At 42.2% G+C, this 23,516-nt stretch overlaps 1 protein-coding gene across 1 annotated transcript; it reads right to left on the bottom strand.

Moving 5' to 3' along the window:
- Positions 1-445: 445 nt before the first annotated feature.
- Positions 446-19,928, bottom strand: LOC112105592 (inactive pancreatic lipase-related protein 1-like). Its single transcript, XM_024198446.1, has 12 exons — positions 19,880-19,928; positions 18,975-19,129; positions 17,535-17,660; positions 15,905-16,039; positions 14,457-14,565; positions 11,001-11,120; positions 10,611-10,730; positions 8,487-8,605; positions 7,337-7,466; positions 6,205-6,316; positions 1,849-2,016; positions 446-509 (listed from the first exon to the last, which is right to left on the bottom strand). The coding sequence occupies exons 1-12, from the start codon at positions 19,926-19,928 to the stop codon at positions 446-448; spliced, it is 1,407 nt and encodes a 468-aa protein (XP_024054214.1).
- Positions 19,929-23,516: the final 3,588 nt, after the last annotated feature.

Raw genomic sequence — 23,516 nt, 5'->3', positions numbered from 1 at the left:
TCTGGACACTCAGACTCAGTCTGTCTGTTTTTAGGCATTGGGCAATGTGAGACTTAAATCAGTTTGTGGAAATACTAGCTGGGCTAAACTCTGCACTCAGTTGTACCTGTGCAGCTCTAGAGACTTCAGTGGGGTCACATGGGAGTAACTTAGATCAGGATTTACTTCAGTATGTCCTCTGATTTGAGACAAACAATTCACCTCCGTAACAGATGACAACCTCCCTGATCACTATGCTTATGTATCATATCCTTGTTCCCTATGTTTGCATCTTTGAACATTGTAAGTCCCTCCACACAGGGAGCGTGTCTTCTTGTATATTTGCATAGCGGCCAGCACCTTTTGGGTTCTACCACAATACAAATAATGATAAAACAAGTGGGACAGTTATGCATTATCAACTTTTATTAATATTAACAGCCAGCGCTGACATTTTTTTATGTTGTTAGCAAGATGTAAGAGTTTGCAGAACGTTCTCTCGCACAGTTTCGCTGCCACAGAATTTAAACCTGAGGAGAAAAAAATATGTAAAGTGCTTTTAGTGTGTCTAGATTTATTTATTTTTTGTAATTGTACCAGTGTTTTTTTAATAGAGTAAGCCACCCTAATTTGTTTTTTGACAAAGTTATGATAGAATATTGTTACATTGGCACAAAAGAACAAGCAAATGCTTTGGGTTGCTAAATGTGAAATATTATTTCCTGCTAACCCACCAAGGGAGTCTAATCATCCTGATTGGTTGGCCTCTCTTTTTTGGCTTCATTCCTTTGGTTTTCTACCTTTCCTGTTGAATTTGCATGCCACCAGCATTAGAGAGATGATGATTGCTCGGTGTTTGCCAAGTCATGAATAAATAGAATAGCTGATGGGGACGTTTATGGGAACAGTATCCCTCAGCATGTTGATCGGTTGAATGCAAAAACCAGAAGTAGACTTGTACGCTCTGCTGTACCGTAGTTCACTGGGCTATGAACATTTTGGTTTGCTTGAGATTCCCCCAGCACATCTCTATTTCAAGTGAATGGACTTTAGCTGTGTGATTTTTTTAATTATATCCATGACCAATTGAATGTACCTCCCACTTCATTGTGTCTCCATTCAGAAGGGCAGAAAAGGTAACACAACACCATTGGTGGGTAACTGATTGAAACATGCTGTTTTAAAAGAATTAACTTAATGAGCACCTTCCAATCAGTAACTGCCATGCAGTACACTGCTTCTAAAGTCTACAGTCTTAAGGCCTGATCCAAAATCCAATTAAGTCAATGGGAGTCTTTCAGCGGAGTTCAGTGGGCTTTGGATCAGGCCTTTTAAGCACAATTTATAACTACTAACTCTGTCTGTGGGAACTGAAGACATATGACCATTACCTCTTACTCTTCCAGAGCCTGATCCAACACCCATTAAAATCAGTGGAAAGACTCCTATTGACTTCAATGGACAGTGGATCAGACCCCCGATGTAAGTTTTAAACACTGATGGCCATTTCTAGTATAAAACTTGCAGTACCCAATAGCCTGATGTCTGGAAAGAGCTGTGCTGAGTACCTAAGCCACAGTTAAGTTAATCTTTCCTACCCAAAGCACAGAGGTTTATACAAAATCTTTGCTCTTGTTGAAGCCAAATCCAGATGTTTTTATAATTTTTCCTTGACGATATCTGACAGAAATATTTAATGTACCAGTAAGCTACATCGGTATCTTGTGGGGAAGGAAATTTAAACTTTTCCTCTTTTTTTTATTTTAATACTCTAAATAGCTGTTCTTGTGCAAGCACTATTACCCTCATATGTCATGCTGTCCTTGTAGTTCCTAAAGAATTTGAGATTTTCATAATAAATATACATACACATTTCCATCTTCTCCAGCTTGTACTGTGACCGCTGCTGCTCCCAGTGTGGGTAGGGTTGGGTTTAGGACATGGTTGTTCCAAAGAAATTTAACTTTCGTAATTGTCCCAACATTAAGTTCAACATCAATGAAGTTGGCATATGTTTCGCCTGGTTTGAGGGTCCCCCTTCAAGAACAAAAGTATATAATGTCCAGTGAGGTTTAATATTAATTACCAATACAGTGTAGCTGTTTGAGTAGCTATAGTAGCATATTGATAATAAACATGGCCTTCAGTTTGTCAAAGAGTAAGGATCATAGAAGATTAGGGTTGGAAGAGACCTCGGGAGGTCATCTAGTCCAACCCCCTGCTGAAAGCAGGACCAACCCCAACTAAATCATCCCAGTGAGGGCTTTGTCAAGCCAGGCCTTAAAAACCTCTAAGGATGGACATTTCACCACCTCCCTAGGTAACTCATTCTATTGTCTCGGTTGCCTCAATATCATGTAAACGTTCATGTTATATAAAAATTTGTAAATGAAATTTTCCTGTCCTCATATGAAATCAATGTTCATCAGAATGCATTACCTGCTGACCAAAAGGATGTTTGCCTGGCATGCTCATGCTCTACAGTACCTCACCTATATTAAAATATGGTGTTCCAGGGGATCCAGTTACAGCGCAGTGCCCTGAGGCTTGGCTGGGTCTTGGCCGTGTTTTGCACATATGTTAGACTTGTTTTATCTTCAGTTCAGTTGCAAAACACAGGCATGGTGCCATATGTGCTACAAAATGTAGGTGTGTAGACTCAGCCAGGAGACACCCATGTTTTCACCGAGTCTCTGACATGGTTGGATTGGTCATGCAGGGAGAGCCTGAGGGAAAGGAGGGGCTCTAGCAAGAATCAAACAAAAAAATCGACTTCTTGAAGGCTAAGAAACTCCATGCCGGGCTGGAAAATGTCAGGCGGAGAAGTCAATCCTGGGGTAGTCTTTTCAGTGCAGCTCTTCTCTGACTGCTCTTAGCACACCAGGCCTTTTCTTCCATTAGAGACAAGGGGCCAAATTCTGCTCTCATCTACAGTGGCATAAATCCAGAGTAGCTCCATTTACTTGCACAAAGAACTCATTAATGAAGTGGGCTTTGAGAAGCGATTTAAAGGAGAAGAGGGAGGTGACAAGGCGAATGGGGTTAGGAAGGCAGTTCCAGGCACAGAGAACGCATGGGAGTGGGTGTGGGGAAAGGATACAAAGAGAGACACAAATTGGCAAAGTATTTGTGTGGGTTGCCCATCAAGCAGAATTTACTTGGTAAAACTTTGTGTCAGAGCTGTGCCTTCTGTTAGCATCCCTTGAGAATCGAAATCGAATCTAGCTGAACATAATTTATAATGAAAATCACTTAAAATATCTTCCCATTAGATCTACTACCCTTCCAAATTTCCATGGCAGCATAATATATTACTAACTATGCCAGCTAAATAATAATCCAGCACTAACATCTTTGTACTGCTAGCACAAAAAATGAACAGGATTGTTAACTCAGGAAATCAAAATAAACTCACATTGCAGCAGAAAATTGCAATGCTTTGCAATGCATAGCTTTATTCAATGTGCATCACGGCTGGGATTTTCAAAAGAGCCTATGGGAGCAAAGCACCTCAGTCCCACTGAATTTCAAGGGCATTTGGGCATCTACAACTTCAACTTCAAAGGGAGTTTAGGCTCTTTTAAAAAGTCCAGCTTGCTCACGCTAAACTCTTTGGCAGCACACATTTAAGTTTATATATAATTACACCCCCAAAAAGTTTAAGAGCATTGTTAATGTTCCAAAGTCAAGCACTAGGAAATACCAGATTTAAGGCTGTTCACGCAACTTTAATTTGGCCTTTTTGTGTGTAAGTATTATGATACAGTCTCAGATTACACAGTTGCATATTGACAGGTTTCAGAGTAGCAGCCGTGTTAGTCTGTATCCGCAAAAAGAACAGGAGTACTTGTGGCACCTTAGAGACTAACACATTTATTTGAGCATAAGCTTTCATGGGCTACAGCCCACTTCATCAGATGCATAGAATGGAACATATAGTAAGGAGATATATATACACATACAGAGAACATGAAAAGGTGGAGGTTGCCCTACCAACTCTAAGAGGCTAATTAATTAAGATGAGCGATTATCAGCAGGAGAAAAAAACTTTTGTAGTGGTAATCAAGATGGCCCATTTCAGACAGTTTGACAAGAAGGTGTGAGGACACTTAACATGGGGAAATAGATTCAATCCTAAATTGATGCCCCTCTGCCATGTACATTGGCCAAACCGGACAGTCTCTACGCAAAAGAATAAATGGACAGAAATCTGACAGGAATCATAACATTCAAAAACCAGTAGGAGAATACTTCAGCCTCTCTGGTCACTCAGTAACGGATTTAAAGGTGACAATTTTGCAACAGAAAAGCTTCAAAAACAGACTACAACGAGAAACTGCTGAACTTGAATTAATATGCAAACTAGATACCATCAATTGAAGCTTGAATAGAACCTGGGAATGGCTGAGCCATTACACACATTGAATCTATTTCCCCATGTTAAATATCCTCACACCTTCTTGTCAAACTGTCTGAAATGGGCCATCTTGATTATCACTACAAAAGTTTTTTTTCTCCTGCTGATAATCGCTCATCTTAATTAATTAGCATCTTAGTGTTGGTAGGGCAACTCCCACCTTTTCATGTTCTCTGTATGTGTATATATATATATATCTCCTTACTATATGTTCCATTCTATGCATCTGATGAAGTGGGCTGTAGCCCACGAAAGCTTATGCTCAAATAAATCTGTTAGTCGCTAAGGTGCCACAAGTACTCCTGTTCTTTTTGCAGTTGCATATTATCTCTTTTAAATCACTTGATCACATGCTATCCATCTTCCTCTGTCCCTGCCCTGCCACATCAAACCTCCACCCCCTAGCTCCTGCTCCCTCCCTCTTTGCTTCCCTGCCCCTCACCCCCATCCATCCCCTGCACTTTGGCTCCAGCACCCCCCTCTCCCCTGTTCTTTCCCAGTTTCTTGCACCTCCTCACATCTCCGCATTCCAATTAGGCTGTTTCCTTCTCCTCCTTGCTGCCAGCCATGGGGGAGCACTGAGGGTACAACAGACACAGTGTCCCTACTCTCAGTTCCTGTGCCTGGTACCACAGTGGCCCCTGGCTGCCTAGAGCAACATCTGCAGGGAAAGCCTTGTTCAACCCCTGCAGCCATGGGATAGAGCCTACTCACTAGCTTTGTTGGGATGATGCATGCACAATATGGTTGCAGATAGCAGCTGTGGAGCATACTCAGTGCAGATGGATTCTTTGGAGAATTTAACGTCAAACTCTAACAGGTCTTTACTAAGCATGTGCAAACTGAGATTTTTCAGAAATGTGGATGAATTTTCATGGAGATGACAAAAGACACGTTCCTGACACCAGGATGACCCCACTGGTAAAGTTAAAGTTTCTGCTCTAAAGCATGAAGGCCTTAGAACTTCTCAGCGAAATGGTTCTAAGGATTTTTAACATGGGCAATACACTGTATTTTTCCCTAATCTCTTTCTCAGAAACACCTGAACCATTCTAGTTGAAATTTAATATCTGCCTGTGTTTCTGTCCAAGGCAGACACCTGACATAGGAAATTTCAACAGAAATGGTTAAAGTTTGGCAAAGTAATGAGCACACAAAAATAGGGTTTTGTAAAAGAAAGTGTCAGGCAATCCTGATTATAGGCCGAGCTGGTAGCACTGCCTATGATAGCACCATAAACTGATATAACATTTTACAAACATGAAAAGATAAGGGATCAGAATTATACTAGTGTAAATCCATAGTATCATTTTAGAATTCAGTTAAGTTACATGGTGTAACTGAGATCAGGATCTAGCCCCAGGTTCTTGTATCCTTATAGGTATCAGAGAAGTAGGGCTAAATTCTAACTCTTCTTCTGATAAAACCAACAGAGGGTCCTGTGGCACCTTTAAGACTAACAGAAGTATTGGGAGCATAAGCTTTCGTGGGTAAGAACCTCACATCTTCAGATGCATCTGAAGAAGTGAGGTTCTTACCCACGAAAGCTTATGCTTCCAATACTTCTGTTAGTCTTAAAAGTGCCACAGGACCCTCTGTTGGTTTTTACAGATTCAGACTAACACGGCTACCCCTCTGATACTCTTCTTCTGATATAAATCAAGTAAATACAGTTAATATGGATTTACACCACTGTATGTGAGAGCAGCATTTGGCCTATAGATTAAGAAGAAACATTAATTAAAAATAGGTGAATTAAATATTCTAATAGCAGAGAAGCTCATTTATCATTATAATACTGAACTTACTGAACAATTTCATATTGCATTGTGTTTCCTCCAGCTCCGTACAGGGCAATATTTACATACCCACTCACTTTACTCTTTCCAGCAATTGCTACAGATACTTTATACCTCCAACCTACACAGCAGAAATAAAATGAATTAGATTGTACCCACATAGAAACAAACACAACATGCCTACTTTTCATTTTCTATCGGTACTTTATGTTTCAAGACAAAACAGAGGAAAAACATGACCGTCGCTTCACTTTGAGCTCAAGATTAAATCCTGGCCTGATTGGAATGACGAGAATACAATAGAATGTTTTTATAGGAGAATACTAGGAGCCTGCTTTTCCACTGCTTTGCACACTCTGCAGTCATTTACAGCCATGCAAAATGAGTGTAAAACCCTAGCAAATCACAATTCTCCACTCACACTGGTAGTAGCATTTTATTCCCAGTTTGCACAGTGTGAATGACTACACAAAGATCCACGGCAGAGGAAATTCATGGACTTTGTGTTTATTTGTGAAAAATAATCCATAATGTGATAGAAGGAACATATCACAGGTCATATTGACCAGGAAAGTATCTATTCACAGCTTGGGGGTGTTGTAAGGAACAACACTGAAGAGTGAGGACTGGATTTTCTGGTCTATAAGCAGGGCAAAGAGGAGTTAAAGCATCCGACGGCCAGAGGAGTATTCCGTCTACAGGAACTTTCTGTTGACTTAAAGCTGAGAAAGCTGGCTACGCTACCTCCTACTCCAGCTGTGTCCCTACCCCCAGCATAAGGGGAAAGAGTTATGCATGGGCATAGTTTGGGGGGCGAGGGGGCATTTCACCCCCAAACTGTAAGCCTTGGGCTGGCATGGAATTTGCTCCCCCACACACACATGCATAGCTCCATTGGCCAGACTGGAGCTGTCCCCCAAAATATAGAAGTTAAACCACACCTATGGAGTTATGTTGGGGGCTTTCTGGGACTGGTGTTGTCAAGACAGGGAGGGGAGGGGGCATGATGGTATGGAGCTCTGCTCCTCCACCACGGTAAGGACCTTCGTCCAGTAAAACTAATTTAAAGTGAGAGGGAAATAGTTTAAATTACGTTGGTGCTCACGTGTAAGTAAAAGCAAGTAAAAAAGTAGGAACTTACGAGCAAAATCCTTGGCCTCTCCGGTGTTCAGATAAAGTTTCTGGATCCCAGAAGTAACTCTGTCCTTAAACTTATCCGCATAGTGACCCATTTGGGGGCATCCGCCTTTGGGGCATGGGAAGCAGTTTTCCTAATCGAAATACATGTGCCAATTAATGAGGATCTATCCCAAGGAGACAGGAAAAAAATCATTTGGCCACACAAAAATGCTGCTAAGCCATGTCTATGGGCTAACTCTAACTCAGGTTGAAATAAGCCGCCCTAGAAAGGGCCGGAGGAGGAAGGGCCGTGTCTGGCACCTCATGGATTTGGAGGAACGGATGTCTCCTTTGTACTTCATCACAGTTTGCTGTTCGCTAGGAAGAGACATCTCCATTTCTCTAAGTTCCCTCTCTTAAACTCAGTGCTTTAGAATGGGGGTAGCAGACGGGGATCACGCTCTCCCTGGCTCATCTAATGAGTGGCTGTAAAGTGCTTCGACGATGCAAAGGTTTATGTAAGTGCTAGGTATTATTGTTATTTACCCCTTGCGTGTGGAGCTCTGTTCCCCTCTAGTGGTGGGTGGACCACATAGCTAGGTTGATGCGCCTGCTACAGTGTTAGCTAACAGAGCTGGGTCATAGATGGAGCTATGGACAAAGGAGAAGGCAGTGGCTTTAGGCCACATCCCGTCTGTATTTGTTCCTTGAGGCCATCAGGTCATCAGGGGAGTCACTGAGCATGCACTGAACCTTAAGGTACATGATTTTATTTCAAAATTATTTGCAAGGCAAAATGCTAAAATATGGGGGCTGTGCTCACTTCTCCTTGGATGTGCACAATAAATAATTACTGGGGCAGATTCTTCAGCCTGCCTGAGCCCCTCTTTGACTCAGCGGGGTGAGAGGTTGCAGGAGCAGCTCTAACGTATGCCACTGGCATGAGGTCTCTCAGGAACCTCAGGTCACTGTAGAGCCAGGCATAACTCTGCTCCACCATGCCCCTTCTGTGCCTCATCCCCATCCCCCAATGTCCCTGCACACCCCTTCCTTCCCCTTATGCCTGCACTCATGCAGTGCAAATTGGCCTGAGCCAAATAGACTCTGGTTCTACCGCATGCAGATGCACAGACAAGAGATACTCGTTCCCTGGGGATGTGAGAATGACTTACTGTCTGAAAAATGTCATATGAAGCACAGGTGTATCCTAGAAAGCCATCGGGAGAGATGATGCTGTCAGAATAATACTTGTAGCTTCGCAAATGATTACAAGCAACAAAGTCACGAGTTCCTGTGGAAAGAAGCTCCTATTACATATCGTACTGCAAGGCTATTGGTTGTTATTCAGATTGGAATCGTGGTATTGTACTGATCATGTCATTTGAATGATTTGTAAATCCCCACATTACATTGTCACAATTCTGGGCAGCACCTGAGTTGCAGTTTGAGACCTATTTCTTCAATGACTGTATTTATCCTTTGTGAAATGCACACAGTACAGAACGTGTAAAATGCAGATGTGTAACAAACATAGGGTCCAATTGTGCAATCCTTGTTCATGTTGGTGAATACTTACTCACATGAGTAGCCCCCCATTGTGTGATTAATTGCATTAATGCTCGCCAATATGAATAAAGGGCCTCTGTAGGAAACAGCTCACCTTATCATTATATAAAAGAACACACTGCATTTTGTTTTAAGTATTATGTCCTCCTTAACGCTGAATTTCCTGGAGCAATGTTGATTTATGCAGACTGAGGATCTGACCACCTGATTATTTGAGGAGGGGGGGAAGGGCGTGTTATTATTTTAAATATGTTATTTTGTACTGAAATTCCTTAAATGTTCTGGGTTTAGGTTAAAAAAAGAAGTAATTAAGTGCAAGGGGGTTTTGTGCATCATTATTAATAGAGAGCTTGATCTTCGGTGCTTACACAGTCAAGAATTTGTGAGTAAAGACTGCAGAAATAGGCCAATAATTGCAAGAGATTCATAGAATCATAATTTTTAAGGTGCTCATAATAACATAGGAAAGGGCTAGGAAAGAAATCCCAGGAAAATTGTCAGGTTTTATAAGAGAGAAAAAATAAATGTCTGCTATAGCTGGGGTGTTGTCCTTACTGTATGTTTTGATTTAGCAATGTGATTTCCCAAAGGTGTAAAGGTTCACACTTGCAGATCCTTTGGCAGTTTTGGGATCTTAGACTGCAAGTTTTTTGGGGGGCAGGGTATGTGTTTTATTTATGTTCTGTCAGGTACAATGTAAATTTATGGCACTATCTACAGGATTCTTAACAATAATAATAACAACAGGATTTGGAATATACAAAATAAGGAACAAATCTGAATGTGCATGATCTATCATACGCCAAACTCTTTCCAACTGCCTAATAATAGAAATAAAAATTACATTGTTCCAGTGCAACCCAAATTGCTAACAGGTAACTACAGAATAGAAACACATTTGAATTTAGCTGCCAAAGCTCACAAAACAATTGAAGCCAGAGATCCCATAGCAGAAATAGATATGAATGTTATTGTTTCCACTCCCACCCAGTGCCCCTGCCAGGTGACTACATAATAGAAACAAAGTTGAATGTTGTTGTTCCGGAGCTAAACTTCTGGCACAGTTTGAGTAGGGTTTGCTTCTCTGAGTAGATAACTGGCAGCAGTGTCGGATGAGATAGACCAATTAATGAATATTTGTTTCTATTGTGGAGTTACCTGGAAACAGTGCAAGGGGCACTGGAACAATCACACTGAAGTTTGTTCCTGTTATTTGGCAGCATGATGGACTATTTACAATAAACTCCAGTTAATCTTGCTCCATTAGATCCAAAGCTGGATAGTTTGCAGAATGGGTCAGCCAAGGTCCTTGAAGGAACATGGCTGGTGGGATCTGGGTCTTTGCAGACCCATGGAGCTCAAACACACATGGAAGGGGAGCAGGAACTGTTGTTATTGTTCCTCGCCCCCAACCTTGTACGGATACCCACGACTTGACAATGCAGACACTCTGGATGGTTGGAGGTAAAGACGCGAAACCTCAACCCCATCATGTTTTTCCCAAAGCAAAACCTTCGTGCTACTCATTCTTTGATCCCTCTACCAGAACGTGTCCCCCAGAGTACATTTGGACCATACTATCAGTTTCACTGTTGTTTGTGGCTGTAATTGTTGGCATTCGTAAAGAAAATAATCAAAAATAGTTGAAATAAGAAGATTGCTGCTATGTTAGCTCAATACATTTTGATGTTGACCCTCAATAGAAGTCATCATCTGCTTAACATATTTACCTTCCCAGATTCCATCAATGTCAACAATCTGTGAAACAGGATTCTTCTTGCATCCTGGCATATGTATTCCTCCATTTGGATAAAAATCAAGATGTCCAATAGCCTGGTTCATTCCAAAACCTGCAATGTTTGTGACGGGGGTAAGCAAATTTTAATTTAAATACTGTCATGTATTTCCTGGTAGCAGCTCTACATAATGCTGTAGGGCTATAGTTTGTAAGCTCTTTGAGGCAAGAACTGGTGGGTTTTTTGTTTGTGTGTGTTTATTTTTTGTTTTTTCCTGTATTTGTACAGCACCTACTGCAATGGGGTCATATTCTGTGATTGGGTCTCCTAGGTGCTACCACGGGACAAATCAATAATAATAATACAATGCAGCTGAAAACTTACCCAGATATGGAATCGTGGGAGCTGAATCAGTATGAATAATATCAACAAAGGCTGCATCAGTCTTATCCAGTCTGACTTCAATTGGAGTACCTTGAAAATAAGGCTGAGCAGGATCCAGTCCTTAAAGAAATATATGCACAATTAAAGGTGCCTGCACATAAATATAGCTAGCTAGCTATACTACTGTATATAATTGAAGATGGGTCTATGGAGGCTACATAATTTTATTCACTTCAGAATTAGTCGCTAACAAATATATAGTATGATCGATCTCTCAGTGGTAAATGCCAAGGCCGTAACCATAGCAGGGTGAGCAGGGTAACAGCCCAGGAAGCAAAGCTGTGGGGTGGTGGTAAAATGGGGTGAAAAAATGGTAGGGGTGCGTGCTCGCCCGGGCGCTAAAATGCCTAGTTACGGCACTGCTAAACACCGTGGGACAGATCTCCAGCTGGTGTAGATTGGTAGTTCCATTGAAGTCAATGGAATTATACCGATTCATGCCAGCTGAGGATCTGGCCTCGTAAATGTTTATTCTTGAATTCCAACAACTGCAACATAGATTGTTGTTTTAGGTTAAGATTTTTTTTTTTTTTTAAGAGTGCCTAAAAGTGAGGCTCCTAAATCCATATCCTGAATGGCCTGTTTCTCAAAAGTGCTTGAAGTCAATGGGAGCTGTTGGGTGCTCAGCATGCTTGAAAATCACGATGCTTATTTAGGTGCCTAGATACAGATTATGGAGCCTAAGCCCATGTCTACATTACACAGCTTTTAGCGACACGGCCGTGTTGCTAAAAGTCGGGCAGGGTGAACGCTGTTTGTCGGCACTTTTGCCGACAAAATACTTCCATCCCCAACGAGCGGGGTTCGCGTTGTCGACAGGAATGTGCTCCTGCCGACAACGCGGGTGATCACACAGGCACTTGCCGCGGCAAAACTTTTGTCTTTCAGGGGGTGGGGGGCTTAAGTAGCTGTGAACGACAAAAGTTTTGTCCTTCAATTGCAAGTGTTGACATAGCCTAACTTGAGACACCTACTTTTGATATTAGACTGAGACTCATTTTCTTTCTCATTCACTGCATCTGTCTCAGGTGCTTGTAAAATCCTGTAAATTACAAAGCGCTTATTATCCTGTGCTGGTATCTGATGCTTTCCCTGGGCAGCAGCTTTAGTTTTGTTTTTAAGTTGAATTTTGCAGACTACTAGTCCAAGGGTTGGCAGGCCCAGACTCTTTGGAAGATGCTATAATGGAAAAAAGTTGAGTTAATAACATCTGAAATTGGCTTCTATGCATGAGGGGCAGTTTTTCTGCCTAATGCACATCCCCCTTGGTCTGGCCTGTGTGCTGAACGAGGAGTCCAAACAAAGAACTTGTCCGGGTGAGTGCTGAATATGTCTGTAAAACAGCCTGACACTGAAGTCCGGAGGATACATTAGCTGTATTTTCAGAAATAGGTAAGTAAATGTGTATTACGTGATAGATCGGTTTGCTATGCAGGAGCTCTCTTGGCATAATGAATAACACTACTAAACATAGTCAAGTTGCAGCTTGTCTGGACTGTATTCATAAAACGTGAACGCCACAGCCCTGGAGTAGAGGAGCTTTGTGTGAGTCACCTATGTGGCTGCTGAAAGGAGGGAATCCTCCGCCCATCCATCCAACCCAGAGCCAGGGTACTGAACACTCTGTCTGCAGCTGTTACTCTGGCCCATGAGCTGTAGTAGTGGCCACAGACTGTTGTGCTCTCTCTCTCTTTTAATTCAAAGAAGGTTTTGCAGCCAGTGACTCTGTGCAGTTGGCAGACTCAATGCCCATTCTGGCGTCACTCTCCCCACCCACTTATGAACCCCTTGCACAATCCCCTGGAGGTAGCCACTGTGAAGCATTGCACTGGGGTTATGCAGGTGACTGTGGAATCCTTTTGCACATTCTGTGATGCTGCTTGTTCTCCTCTGCACAACGGAACAGTGGCATTTCTACTGCAGTTCAAGCCTGCTGCATCCAAGGAGCTTAAGGGAGAGGGGGTTAGGATTTGCCCTAATACCTTAATAGGTCATAGGGCCTGATCCTTCAAGATGCTGAGCGCTCTGTCCATGCTCCAGCAAAGCTCTTTAGCATGTGCTTAACCTTAAGCGTTGGAGTAGTTCCACTGAGACCAATAGGACCACTCACATCCTTTAAGTTAAACACATGCTTAAATGGTTGGCTGGATCGGGGCCAGAGTGCTCAGCATCTTGCAGGATCAAGCCCTAAAACAGTTGCTATGATCAGTTTCACTGCACATTTTTGTTTTCCTGTTGTTTTTAAAAACCCTAGAAATTAAACGAAAAAAAAAATCTGCTGGAAAAATAACATAAATTAAAATTAATGTGTGTAAATGCATTGCCCAGATGTGAAGGCTTTGATGTAAACCTAGCAAAGCAGGGAGATTAAGGGGTTACATTTGAAGGTTCAACCTTCTGTCTTCGCTACGTCAATTTCAATCAATCCTTTTCTGGGAATGGATATTGGACAGCAAAACCATGGCACCAAACAATTAACTCCACTCACTACTGTGCTGCCTACAGCATGCTTTGCCGGGCCTCCAAACAGTGGGTGATCTTAAATACGGGACATATTGCTGCACCTGCACAACAAGCTGGCTTAATGAGAGCGGGAAATGATAGGAGAAAATCTGCCAGGATAAGGAAAGTGGGAATCGCCATGTCAAGCCTGCATTGTCATAATAGGGTTGGGCAAATGCTTTGGGAAAAATCAGACTCATTAACACTGGTTCAGATAAATTAAAATCTGTCAAATGAACCTAGATTGTTGTGCGTTTGCACTGAGCAGCCTTAGTGGCACGCAGAATGTCACAATGTTAAGTCATTATGTACCGAGCCAGAATAGCCCATGCTCCCTGGGACCATCCTTAGAGCACAGCTGACAAAAGAGGACCTGCTGTACAGAACAGAGGCCAGCCATATCCTAGGGATGGGATGCTGGTGCAGATCACTACCCCATGCAGCTAACCATCTCCTGCCCACTGCACTTCATGCAGGGATTCAGCCCTGATGTAACAAGATCTCAGGGACATTCTTCAGGGGGCATATACCTCCTCCCCCAAAGATTAAAGTTAGGGCAAGAACACTATGAAGAGATCCTTATGGAGATTCCCACCTGGGTAATACCTTCCTGAGGGTGGTGTTATTGAGGAAGGGCCCAATTTTGGCTGTTAGCAATATGAGGTTATGAAACAGTTGTGCAGTTCTGATTCCATCCTGTGGGGGGCAGTGGCAAACACACCCACATGTGCATGGATGCATACACACACACACCAGTTCATTACACTGCAGGGTTTTCCTTCAGTCAGATACTGTAGTTGTTTTAGTAAAAAAATGTGAGGTAATGTTAAGGTCTAACAATGCTCTCTTCAAATTCTTCATTGGTATAGATTGAGCTATAATTCATTAACCTACCAGTTATTCTTGCAAGGCCTGGCCTTCTTCTCCCTGTCTCCCCTGCAGCATGTGCTCCAAGGCTATGGGCAATGAAATGGACTTTGGCAGGAGAGTATCCATATTGTTCCTGAGGAAAACATCAATTGTAACAAAAGGGAATCTATATTTTCACTAATATGAGGCCTAGAGAGAAGCTCTGGCTTACACAACTAAAGCCAGAAATGGGCTGCACAGAGCAGAGGTCCATGGAATTGGAGGGAGGACAGAGTCCAGGGTGTAGAGCAGTAACAGAGCCATTCAGTGGCTGCTACTACAGCCTGAAGGCATTATTAACCTCTGCAACTTCTGCCTACATGTGAGATTTTTGGCAGTGGATAATCATGGATCCACCAGCCCCACAGTGAAAGGGAGTGTATTTGGCATCCTGTGGACATTGTTTTAGCCAACTCATGAATGTCAAGGGGAAAAAATTCATGGCTGCTCTTATGTAGGACACCCACACTCTGCTAAGGCCTGATTCTCCACTGCTTTGCACCTTGTGTTGGAGTGAGCACCAGTGCAATGTGAGTGCTAAACACTACCATTCCGATTTGTAATTTGCCTTGCAGCCTGTGTTGTCAATTACATCTGTGCAATGGAGAGCCAGCCCCCTAGTATTTACACTAGCCAGAGGCAAACTAGTTCAGAAAATATTAGGAGCCATCCCTCTCCTCATAGCTTCACTCAGGCCTAGTTGCAAGCACTTTTAAGTCATCAGATTTAGAGACAGAGAGAGAGATTTTCAAAGGCAAAAATGGCAGTTAGGTGCCTAATTCCTACTGACTTTCAACTGGAATTAGGCCCCTAATGGCCCTTTTTGCCTTTGAAAATGCCTCCCAGAGCCTCATTTGGTGTAAAATGGTGAGTTACATTGACATCAGTAGATCTATGTGATTTGCACAAGCTAAACATCTGGCCCTTAGTTTGATTACAGACCCACACCCCATCTCCCTGCCCTGGGGCAGCTGGGAAGATCCCACCTGTCCCCAAACACCCATACCTAGGTGATACTTCTTCATGGGTTGGAGAGAGGATCCTGCTCTCTCCTCCTGGGAGGTGGCTGTTGCTATCCAATGGCCAATTATTGTAGGCTTTTGTATGGGTATCCCTTAAGATGGTCCTATAGCTTTCGTGGTTGAGAAAGGATAATTTGCTGTGTTTATTACTTCTCTATCTTTAAAACTACCCAACCCTTCCCATCCACAAGAGGACATAAAAGTAATCGCAGCATGAAAATATTCAAATTCCGTGTATTATGGGGGAGTTGATAGGACTTTAAAATCTATCAGGAGGAGAACCGTCTTTTGCTGGGAGGAGTCTTTTGCTGGCTATATGACAATTCATTGTGATTGTCTATTTAGATTAGAATACATTTCAGCAACTCTATGACTATAATCCTATTGTGGAACGAGAAGAAGATCCCTTACCATAAGCACATTTATAAAATAAGCCACTTCAGCGCCCACGACACGGATATTGTTTGATGCCTGGGTATATTGGCACCTTGACCCACTACTCCAGTCTATGCAGATACAGTTCACATCTTCCACTTGAAACATCCTCTGGTGCAAATATAGATTTAAAAAGAACAGAAGCAAATATTATCAACACCGGTTCGGATAGCTGATTACTTAACACAGTCAGAGACTTATAAATGTCATATGAATTCCCTGTACATTTTTTCAAGTATAGCCCCTATATTACACCAAGGCTCTGTTCATATCTTGATTCTTTATGTAAATGATGCAGAGACACAGCCTGTAAATTATAAGTTCAGTTAGAAGCATATATTTTTCCATAATAATTAAAAGGTGGGATAATTAAAAACGTATATATGATCTGTATTTATCAAACACATGGATTTATATTTTCAAGAGGCTACATAAGTTTCTGCTGTCAGTTTACTTTGGTTTCAAGTTTATGGTTTTGTTTTAGTATCCACACAGTAAAGTATCTGCTCATCTATCTGTCACATAATAGTAAGTTTTGCTTTTCTTGCTCTGACCTGTGGAATGGTTTGCTAAAGACACCCTGTTTTAACAGCTGTGATATCGTTTGTATATTATGCTATGTTCTGGATTACGTGGCAGTAATGCCAATGAAAGCAAGTAAAGTACTCCTTGTTGTGAATAAGGATGGCAGAACCTGGCAGTACATCAGTGGTTCTCAAACTGAGATCAATGGACCGCCAGCCTCTTTGGTGATCTGGAGATTGAGGTCATTTAGAACCAAGCAATGGGAAATTTGAAGGAGGGGATGAAAGCTGGAGAGAGGAGGAAGATTCGGCACAGGGAGAAGGTTAGTGAAGCCCTGTGTTTGCTACTGACTCGAGACAAAGGACTAAACTGCACAGCTTTGCCCTGCCAGCTCACCCATTCTGATTGCAAATGCTCACTTGCGGAAAAACATTTTGTATGAATGTGAAAAGAGGAGATGGTTCTGAAGATGAGTAAAAATGCACCAGAGGGGCAGATGGTTGGAACAGGCATGTTAGGAGCCATGCCATCTCCCCAGCTATCACGGCCCAGTTCTGTGTCCTGGGCCGTCCCACCTCTCCTCTGTGGACCTTCCACCCTCAGACCCTTCCTGTACCCTGGCAGCTTAATCCAGCTCGTTAGCAGCAGAACTGGGAAGCAACAAACTTGATCTCTCCCCATTTAACAAACCCTGGAATCTCCTTTATTTCTAAGCAGCATTTTACTGCTTTTTTTTTTGTATGCCAGAGAAAAAACATTGATTGGACCAAACTCTGTCATCATTTATGTCTGTACATAATGATGTTTCTTTGACTTCAACACAGAGTAGAATTTTGCCCATTTTGTTTAAGATTTTTCCTGGAAGTGGAGCTAGAACTGAATAGATCTCAGGTGAACAACATTTTATGTCCTAATTTTGTAAAGATAGATGTGGACAGCTTTCCTCTTCTTGTCAGCCCAGATGGCACGATATGCATTGGTTAGACATAAAATGAATAATTTACAGGAACCTGTTCTTTTTACCTTCATAAATGTGAACTAAGTGATTTGAGAATGACAAAATATGGAGATAGTACCATACCCTGCACATGTCCGACAGCCAGTTTTCTTCTCCTTGGTCTACAAATCCATGGGTAATAAAACGTGTTATTTTGCTTGGATCGAAATTTGAGTAGCCAATCGTTGCTGGATTTATTGCAGTGATCTCCTGTTGTAGATATTAAAATAGTAAATGTTTTAGCTATTTCCTATAAAAAACCTTATCAAAACAGCAATGTGAATAGAAAACAACACTGTTGTTATGTAAGCCCTGTGACAGACCCAGACCAGTGGGGTACAGGAGTGTGGTAGAGGGCAAATTTACTGGTCACTGGATGAGTAGTTTTCTGTTCCCTGAGTGACCAGAGCAGGGGCTGCACTAGAGTAATCAGGAACCTGCTAGAACCAGTTAAGGCAGGCAGGCTAATTAGGACACCTGGAGTCAATTAAGAAGAAGCTTCTAGAATCAATTAAGGCAGGCTAATCCGGGCACCTGGGTTTTAAAAGGAGCTCACTTCAGTTTGTGGTGGGAGTGTGAGGAGCTGGGAGCAAGAGGCGCAAGGAGCTGAGAGTGTGAGGGTGTGCTGCTGGAGGACTGAGGAGCACAAGCGTTATCAGACACCAGGAGGAAGGTCCTGTGGTGAGAATAAGGAAGGTGTTTGGAGGAGGCCATGGGGAAGTAGCCCAGGGAGTTGTAGCTGTCATGCAGCTGTTACAGGAGGCACTATAGACAGCTGCAGTCCACAGGGCCCTGGGCTGGAACCCGGAGTAGAGGGCGGGCCCGGGTTCCCCCCAAACCTCCCAATTGACCTAGACTATGGGTTCTCCCAGAGGGGAAGGTCTCTGGGCTGTTCCCCAACCCACATGGTGAATCTCTGAGGCAAGAAAATCCGCCAATAAGCTCAGGACCCACCAAGATAGAGGAGGAACTTTGTCACAGCCCACATCCTGTAAGCATTTACACATGCACTTAACTTTACATATGTTACATTAAGTCCGTGTATGTTTGCGGGACAGGGGCTGAGGAGTTTCGCCATTGATTTCAGTGGAGCCAGGATTTCACCGTTAGTGTGTCCTTTCCATTTCTCACCAAACAACTTCCAGTGCTACAGATTTTCCTAACATTTCTCAATAGACAAAGGAAAAATGCGAAGTGTGGCTAGGGGTGACTTTTGCGCTCCTTTCTGGGGAGGGAGCCTTCAGTCTGTCGTTTGCATAGGGTTGGGAAAGTCTTTATTGGCTCTATTCAAAGAATCACCTGTTGCCTCCACCACTGAGAATTCTGTCCCTTGAGACTTAGTGAAACTTGTGGTAGGGTGGACAGGTAATTTCGGAGGGGCTAGAAAATGCTGCCTCCTGAACACATTGGAGAGTTGGCCATTTCTCTCACTGGCCTTGGGAATGCCAAGAGCACTAAAAGGTGATGTTTCTTTGCTCTGTGTGTACGTGTCACTTGCAATATTTAAACAGCAATAGGTCTTACTTGAAAGTTATTAGGATTCTTTTTTGTGTAAAGAAGGAAGCGAGTGTTTATCTTTTCTGGAGTCCACGGTAACTTTGCCACTGGTCTTTCTATAGTTCCAGCCCATGGTATATCATCTGTGAAGCACCCGAGCCTTTCAAAGCAAACTTCCTTTCCTGTAGTACACAGATCAAATTATTAGGATGTGAATGAGAAAAGATGTGGTAGGTTCTAATTGTCACACTCTGTCCCGACAGCACTTTTCCCCCAATGGTGTCTCGGTGCTTTCTGAACACAGCAACCTGCATTCAGGCCAGCTACAACTGCAGGCATTGCCCTGGGCAGAACATAGCAACTGCTCCCCCCGGGCCACAATCCACCCCAATGGTGCAAAGGCCTTCTGCACAAGCCCACAGAATAGGGACAGCATGCAGTGGGGTGTATGTATTTCCCCCTGACAAAGTTTGACCTACTCTCTGGGAACATTCCTCCATAGGCTCCCCCTGGCTCTGCACTGTCCCTTGTCATGGGCAATTTGCGCAATGTGAACCTAATTGATTGCCAGCCAGATTGTGCCCATGCTAATCTGGATGCACAAGGGAGGAAGTAGGGACAAAGATCCTTTCACTTTACCTAGTGGCCCTGTGGAGAAGACTAGGATAACAGCATTTTGGGGGGAAAGAAATCTCCCCATACTTCCTGTTTTGTAAACCTGCTTGTTAACCTGCAAGGTTCAGGAACTGAGGCTGGGACTTCCTGAGGGAATGGCAAACGATACCACTCACCCTCATTACAAATGAGCTGCAAACTCAGATAGTCATTACACATAGAACCTTCATCACATAGAGCAAAGTCCTGGGAAAGGAAAACGATTGTGATCAGAATAGAAATGCTGTATTGAAATTGACATAAATCCTATGCCTCACCTCTGGCTGTACCAAGCAGAAAAAGTGCAAGAATCCAAATTCCAAGCATCTAGAACAAGTCAAAAGGGAAAAGCTTAGACTGGCTAATCCATGTGATAGGCAAAGCTTTGTATCAATTGCTTTTTCTCATTATAAATCTGTATCTGTGCCACTCAATGACAGTGTCTCAGCAGTAGCTTTCACTAAATAAGATAAAAAGTGACTTACTGTTCAATGCTCTACCTGGAGTCCCCAGGAATTGCTAAACAAACTTTGTGTGTGCTTTTATAACCTGACTTATCCTTGAGGCTTTTCTTCAAAAGGAAACTCCCAGAAAGATAGAAAATGGCATGTGTGTACTTCAGATGTAGATTATCATAAACACACAAAGCAGCGCTAGCATATGTATCAGGTAACTAGTTTTTATCGTGTTAAATTTCTGGAGCAGAAGAAGGTGTTTTGACAGAAAAAGCGGTTGTTAAATGTGCATTTTAGAAGTGCATGTGTCAATGCATGATGCTTTCAGAGTACTTAAAGACAAATAGCTTTACTAAATAAAAATAAATCTTCTGAACTGGATTCTGCTGCCTTTACGCATGTTGCTCTGCATTAGTCCCATTGAAGAAAAGGGGATTATGCATAGCTGTATCGATTTTAAATCCATATAGGACCATTGTCATCATCTAATCTGACCTCTTGCATAACACAGGCCAGAAATTTCACCCAGTGACAGTGCAGAGTACGTACGTAGTATGAGTAAAGGTCATAGGCCCTTAACATAAAAGATCCATATACTAAACCAGTGGTTCTCAACCTTTCCAGACTACTGTACCCCTTTCAGGAGTCTGATTTGTCTTGCATACCCCAAGTTTCACCTCACTTAAACTACTTGCTTACAAAATCAGACATAAAAATACAAAAGGGTCATAGCACACTATTACTGAAACATTGCTTACATTCTCATTTTTATCATATAAAATAAATCAATTGGAATATAGCTATTGTACTTACATTTCAGTGCGATACTTGAGCTTGTTTTTCACTTGTGAGCCTTGTCATTCTGGGAGGCAGTGAAGGGACAGCAACAATTAGGTTTTTCCCCCACATTGAGTCTCTTTCTGCTCTGTGTCTTGATGCCAGGCATAGAAAAAAATGAGACTTCACAAAGAAATGTTGACCCAAAAGGTAACAAATATCCAAAGCATGGTTCCCAAGGCCAGTGTATGCTTTCTGTACTAAACACCAGAGCTGCGTTAGTGTGGAGTCATTAAACTTCATTTGCAGACCACGGTCTGAGGACAGCTCAAGATTTTCATGCTAAGTGGCAGAGAGGTTATTGCTGCTAACATCTGACAAAATGAATGGGTTTCATACCCAGTCGAGTTGAGCTGAGTTGTGTTGAGTGTTGGGGAAATATGACTTGAACTCAGATGTCAAGTGGGCCAAATGATCTACATATCAAGCTTCAGGTGCTTTTGTAGAAGTAGTTGAAGCTGTTTTCATTTTAAGCTGGGAAGTCTGGAACTCAGAAAGCTTTCTTTGAAAAAACTTCTACTGGCTTACCCACATGCACAGGGTGTTTTTGTCTTCAAATGTTGTTGCAAATGTGCCGGCTTCATAGTGTTATTTGATAGAGTTTCTCTGCAAAGGAAACACAACGTTTGAGTTGGATCACTATTTGTAGATGTGAATCCAAAGCAATATATTTCTCTCAGAACTGACAATGTTTTTTTTTCCAGTCATTTTCAATTTCTTACAATGTTCACTGTTGTCATTACCGCTGCTTCCTGCTCCTCATTTTAAAAATCTATCCATTTTTACATCACAACTACATACACACTATGACAACTTCAACGTCATTAATGTGCTAGCACACATCAGTAAATGACATCGAACTTGTGTAGTACAGTGTATTACATTATCATCTAATATATAGAGCAGTAAAACAAGTCATTGTCTGTATGAAATTTTAGTTTGTACTGAGTTCGCTAGTGCTTTTTATGTAGCCTGTTGTAAAATTAGGCAAATATCTAGATGAGTTGACGTTCCTCTGGAAGACCTCTGCGTGCCCCCAGAGGTACGTACAAACCTGGTTAAGAACCGCTGCTCTAAACTGTTAGTATATGTCATTTCTTTTGGTTGTGAACTTTAAAATAAAAAAATACAGATCTGAATGTGTCAGAAATAGTTTTCATGTTTGACATATTTTGTAATTCAAAGGATGTAAATAATTTTAGATATATTTACTTACCTATAAATTTCCTGATCCTATTTACGGTATACACCCAAAACACCTATTGAAGGGACTTTAGAATGGATTACCAGATCAGGCCTATAATGTGATTTGGTTCATTAATGGAGAAAACTTATGCACCTGGTCAATGAATGCTGTAACACCCTGAGGTTTTTAGACAATGTCTGCGTCACCCATTCATCCTCCTCAACATGCCCCATCTCACCCTTATCGCACCTCCAGCTGCTGCTGTAGAAGTAGTCATTGAAGTTATGGAAATACAGAAGAATGGTGTGACCTGTCTCTAAAACAGACACGAGGACTCTGATCTGTGCAGGATCCATGTTTCTGACAGTGAGGTGGTAGAGAGAGAAAGTGTTGTGAGGAACCTGTGAATTTTTAAAAAGTCACAAAATTTATGGGATGGCAAAAACATACGGGATATTGGAAAGGAAATTGTGGGAATATGACCCCAAGCTCATTCCTGGCATCCCACAATGCAATGGGGAAAAGATCCACAAGGCACTGAGCCCCAGATGGTGTGCAGGAACTGTAAACTGAAAAAAGTTCTGTTTGCCAAACGTTCTAGCGTAGATATGCCCTTAGAATGCTGGTATTTTACATACTAGCAGCGTTATGGTAATAATATTAATAATAATACCACATAAGCCTATGCCTGCTTCATTCTTGAATGTAAATTAAAACTTTTAACTCCATCTGTCATTTGCTTGCTCATCTCTAGTGGTCTGGTTGCATACACCAGAATTGAGATTTAGCTCTGGTTAAATCATTTGTTGCAAATAATACTCTGCTCTGTTAGGTTGGTATATAGCATTGATAAATAGCACATCACACATTTAACTATACATTTTGCTGTCATTGTTATTAAAAATAAACCCCTCCCCTCACATTGCCTTGTGGCTGTTGCAATCTGGAGGGGTTTGTATCATTGCTGCGGAATTCTATAGTTCTGTCTGTAAAGGACATAAGTTTCAGGAAGTGACATTCACACTTGTGCAAAGGCCCAACACCAGTCTCACTCACATCCTATAGTATTGCTCAGATGTTCCTATCTTTAAATATCCTAGGCTGGTAGCAGTTTGACTGCCTGCGGTTACCTGTTATCATTTCCGGTCACTAAGTTCAATGTCTGGTTGGGAACCCCAATGTGCACAATGGTAATACTCTCACTCCATGCTCTACTGACTGAGCTAGCCGGGCATGCTAAGTCTCAGAGACCCCACAGCCTCATGCTAATTACATAAGCTAATGTCTTACAGGGTGTAGGCCAGTAGGTTTCTTGCATTCCTGATAAATAAAATATCGTTAAACTAGCTCTCTGGGTTACAATAGGAGGGGCTGAAGTGGGCTCAAGAAGTGCATAGCTCTTGTGCTGGTCCTCTGGAGTAGGCTGAATTGGGCAAG

This window comes from Terrapene carolina, unplaced genomic scaffold (genome assembly GCF_002925995.2).
Source record: "Terrapene carolina triunguis isolate 2854851 unplaced genomic scaffold, T_m_triunguis-2.0 Scaffold95, whole genome shotgun sequence".
Lineage (NCBI taxonomy): Eukaryota > Metazoa > Chordata > Testudines > Emydidae > Terrapene > Terrapene triunguis.
The sequence above is the reverse complement of the archived record's forward strand: the minus strand, read 5'-3'. Positions and strand labels throughout refer to the sequence as shown.

Coding starts and splice junctions, on each gene's coding strand:
- LOC112105592 (XM_024198446.1), bottom strand. CDS start 19,928: ATGCTTGGAATTTGGATTCTTGCACTTTTTCTGCTTGGTACAGCCAGA. Junction 19,130..19,879: donor TCTGCTTGGTACAGCCAGAG/GTGAGGCATAGG, acceptor TGTGTACTACAG/GAAAGGAAGTTTGCTTTGAA. Junction 8,606..10,610: donor CATTGATGGAATCTGGGAAG/GTAAATATGTTA, acceptor TTCTTTCCACAG/GAACTCGTGACTTTGTTGCT.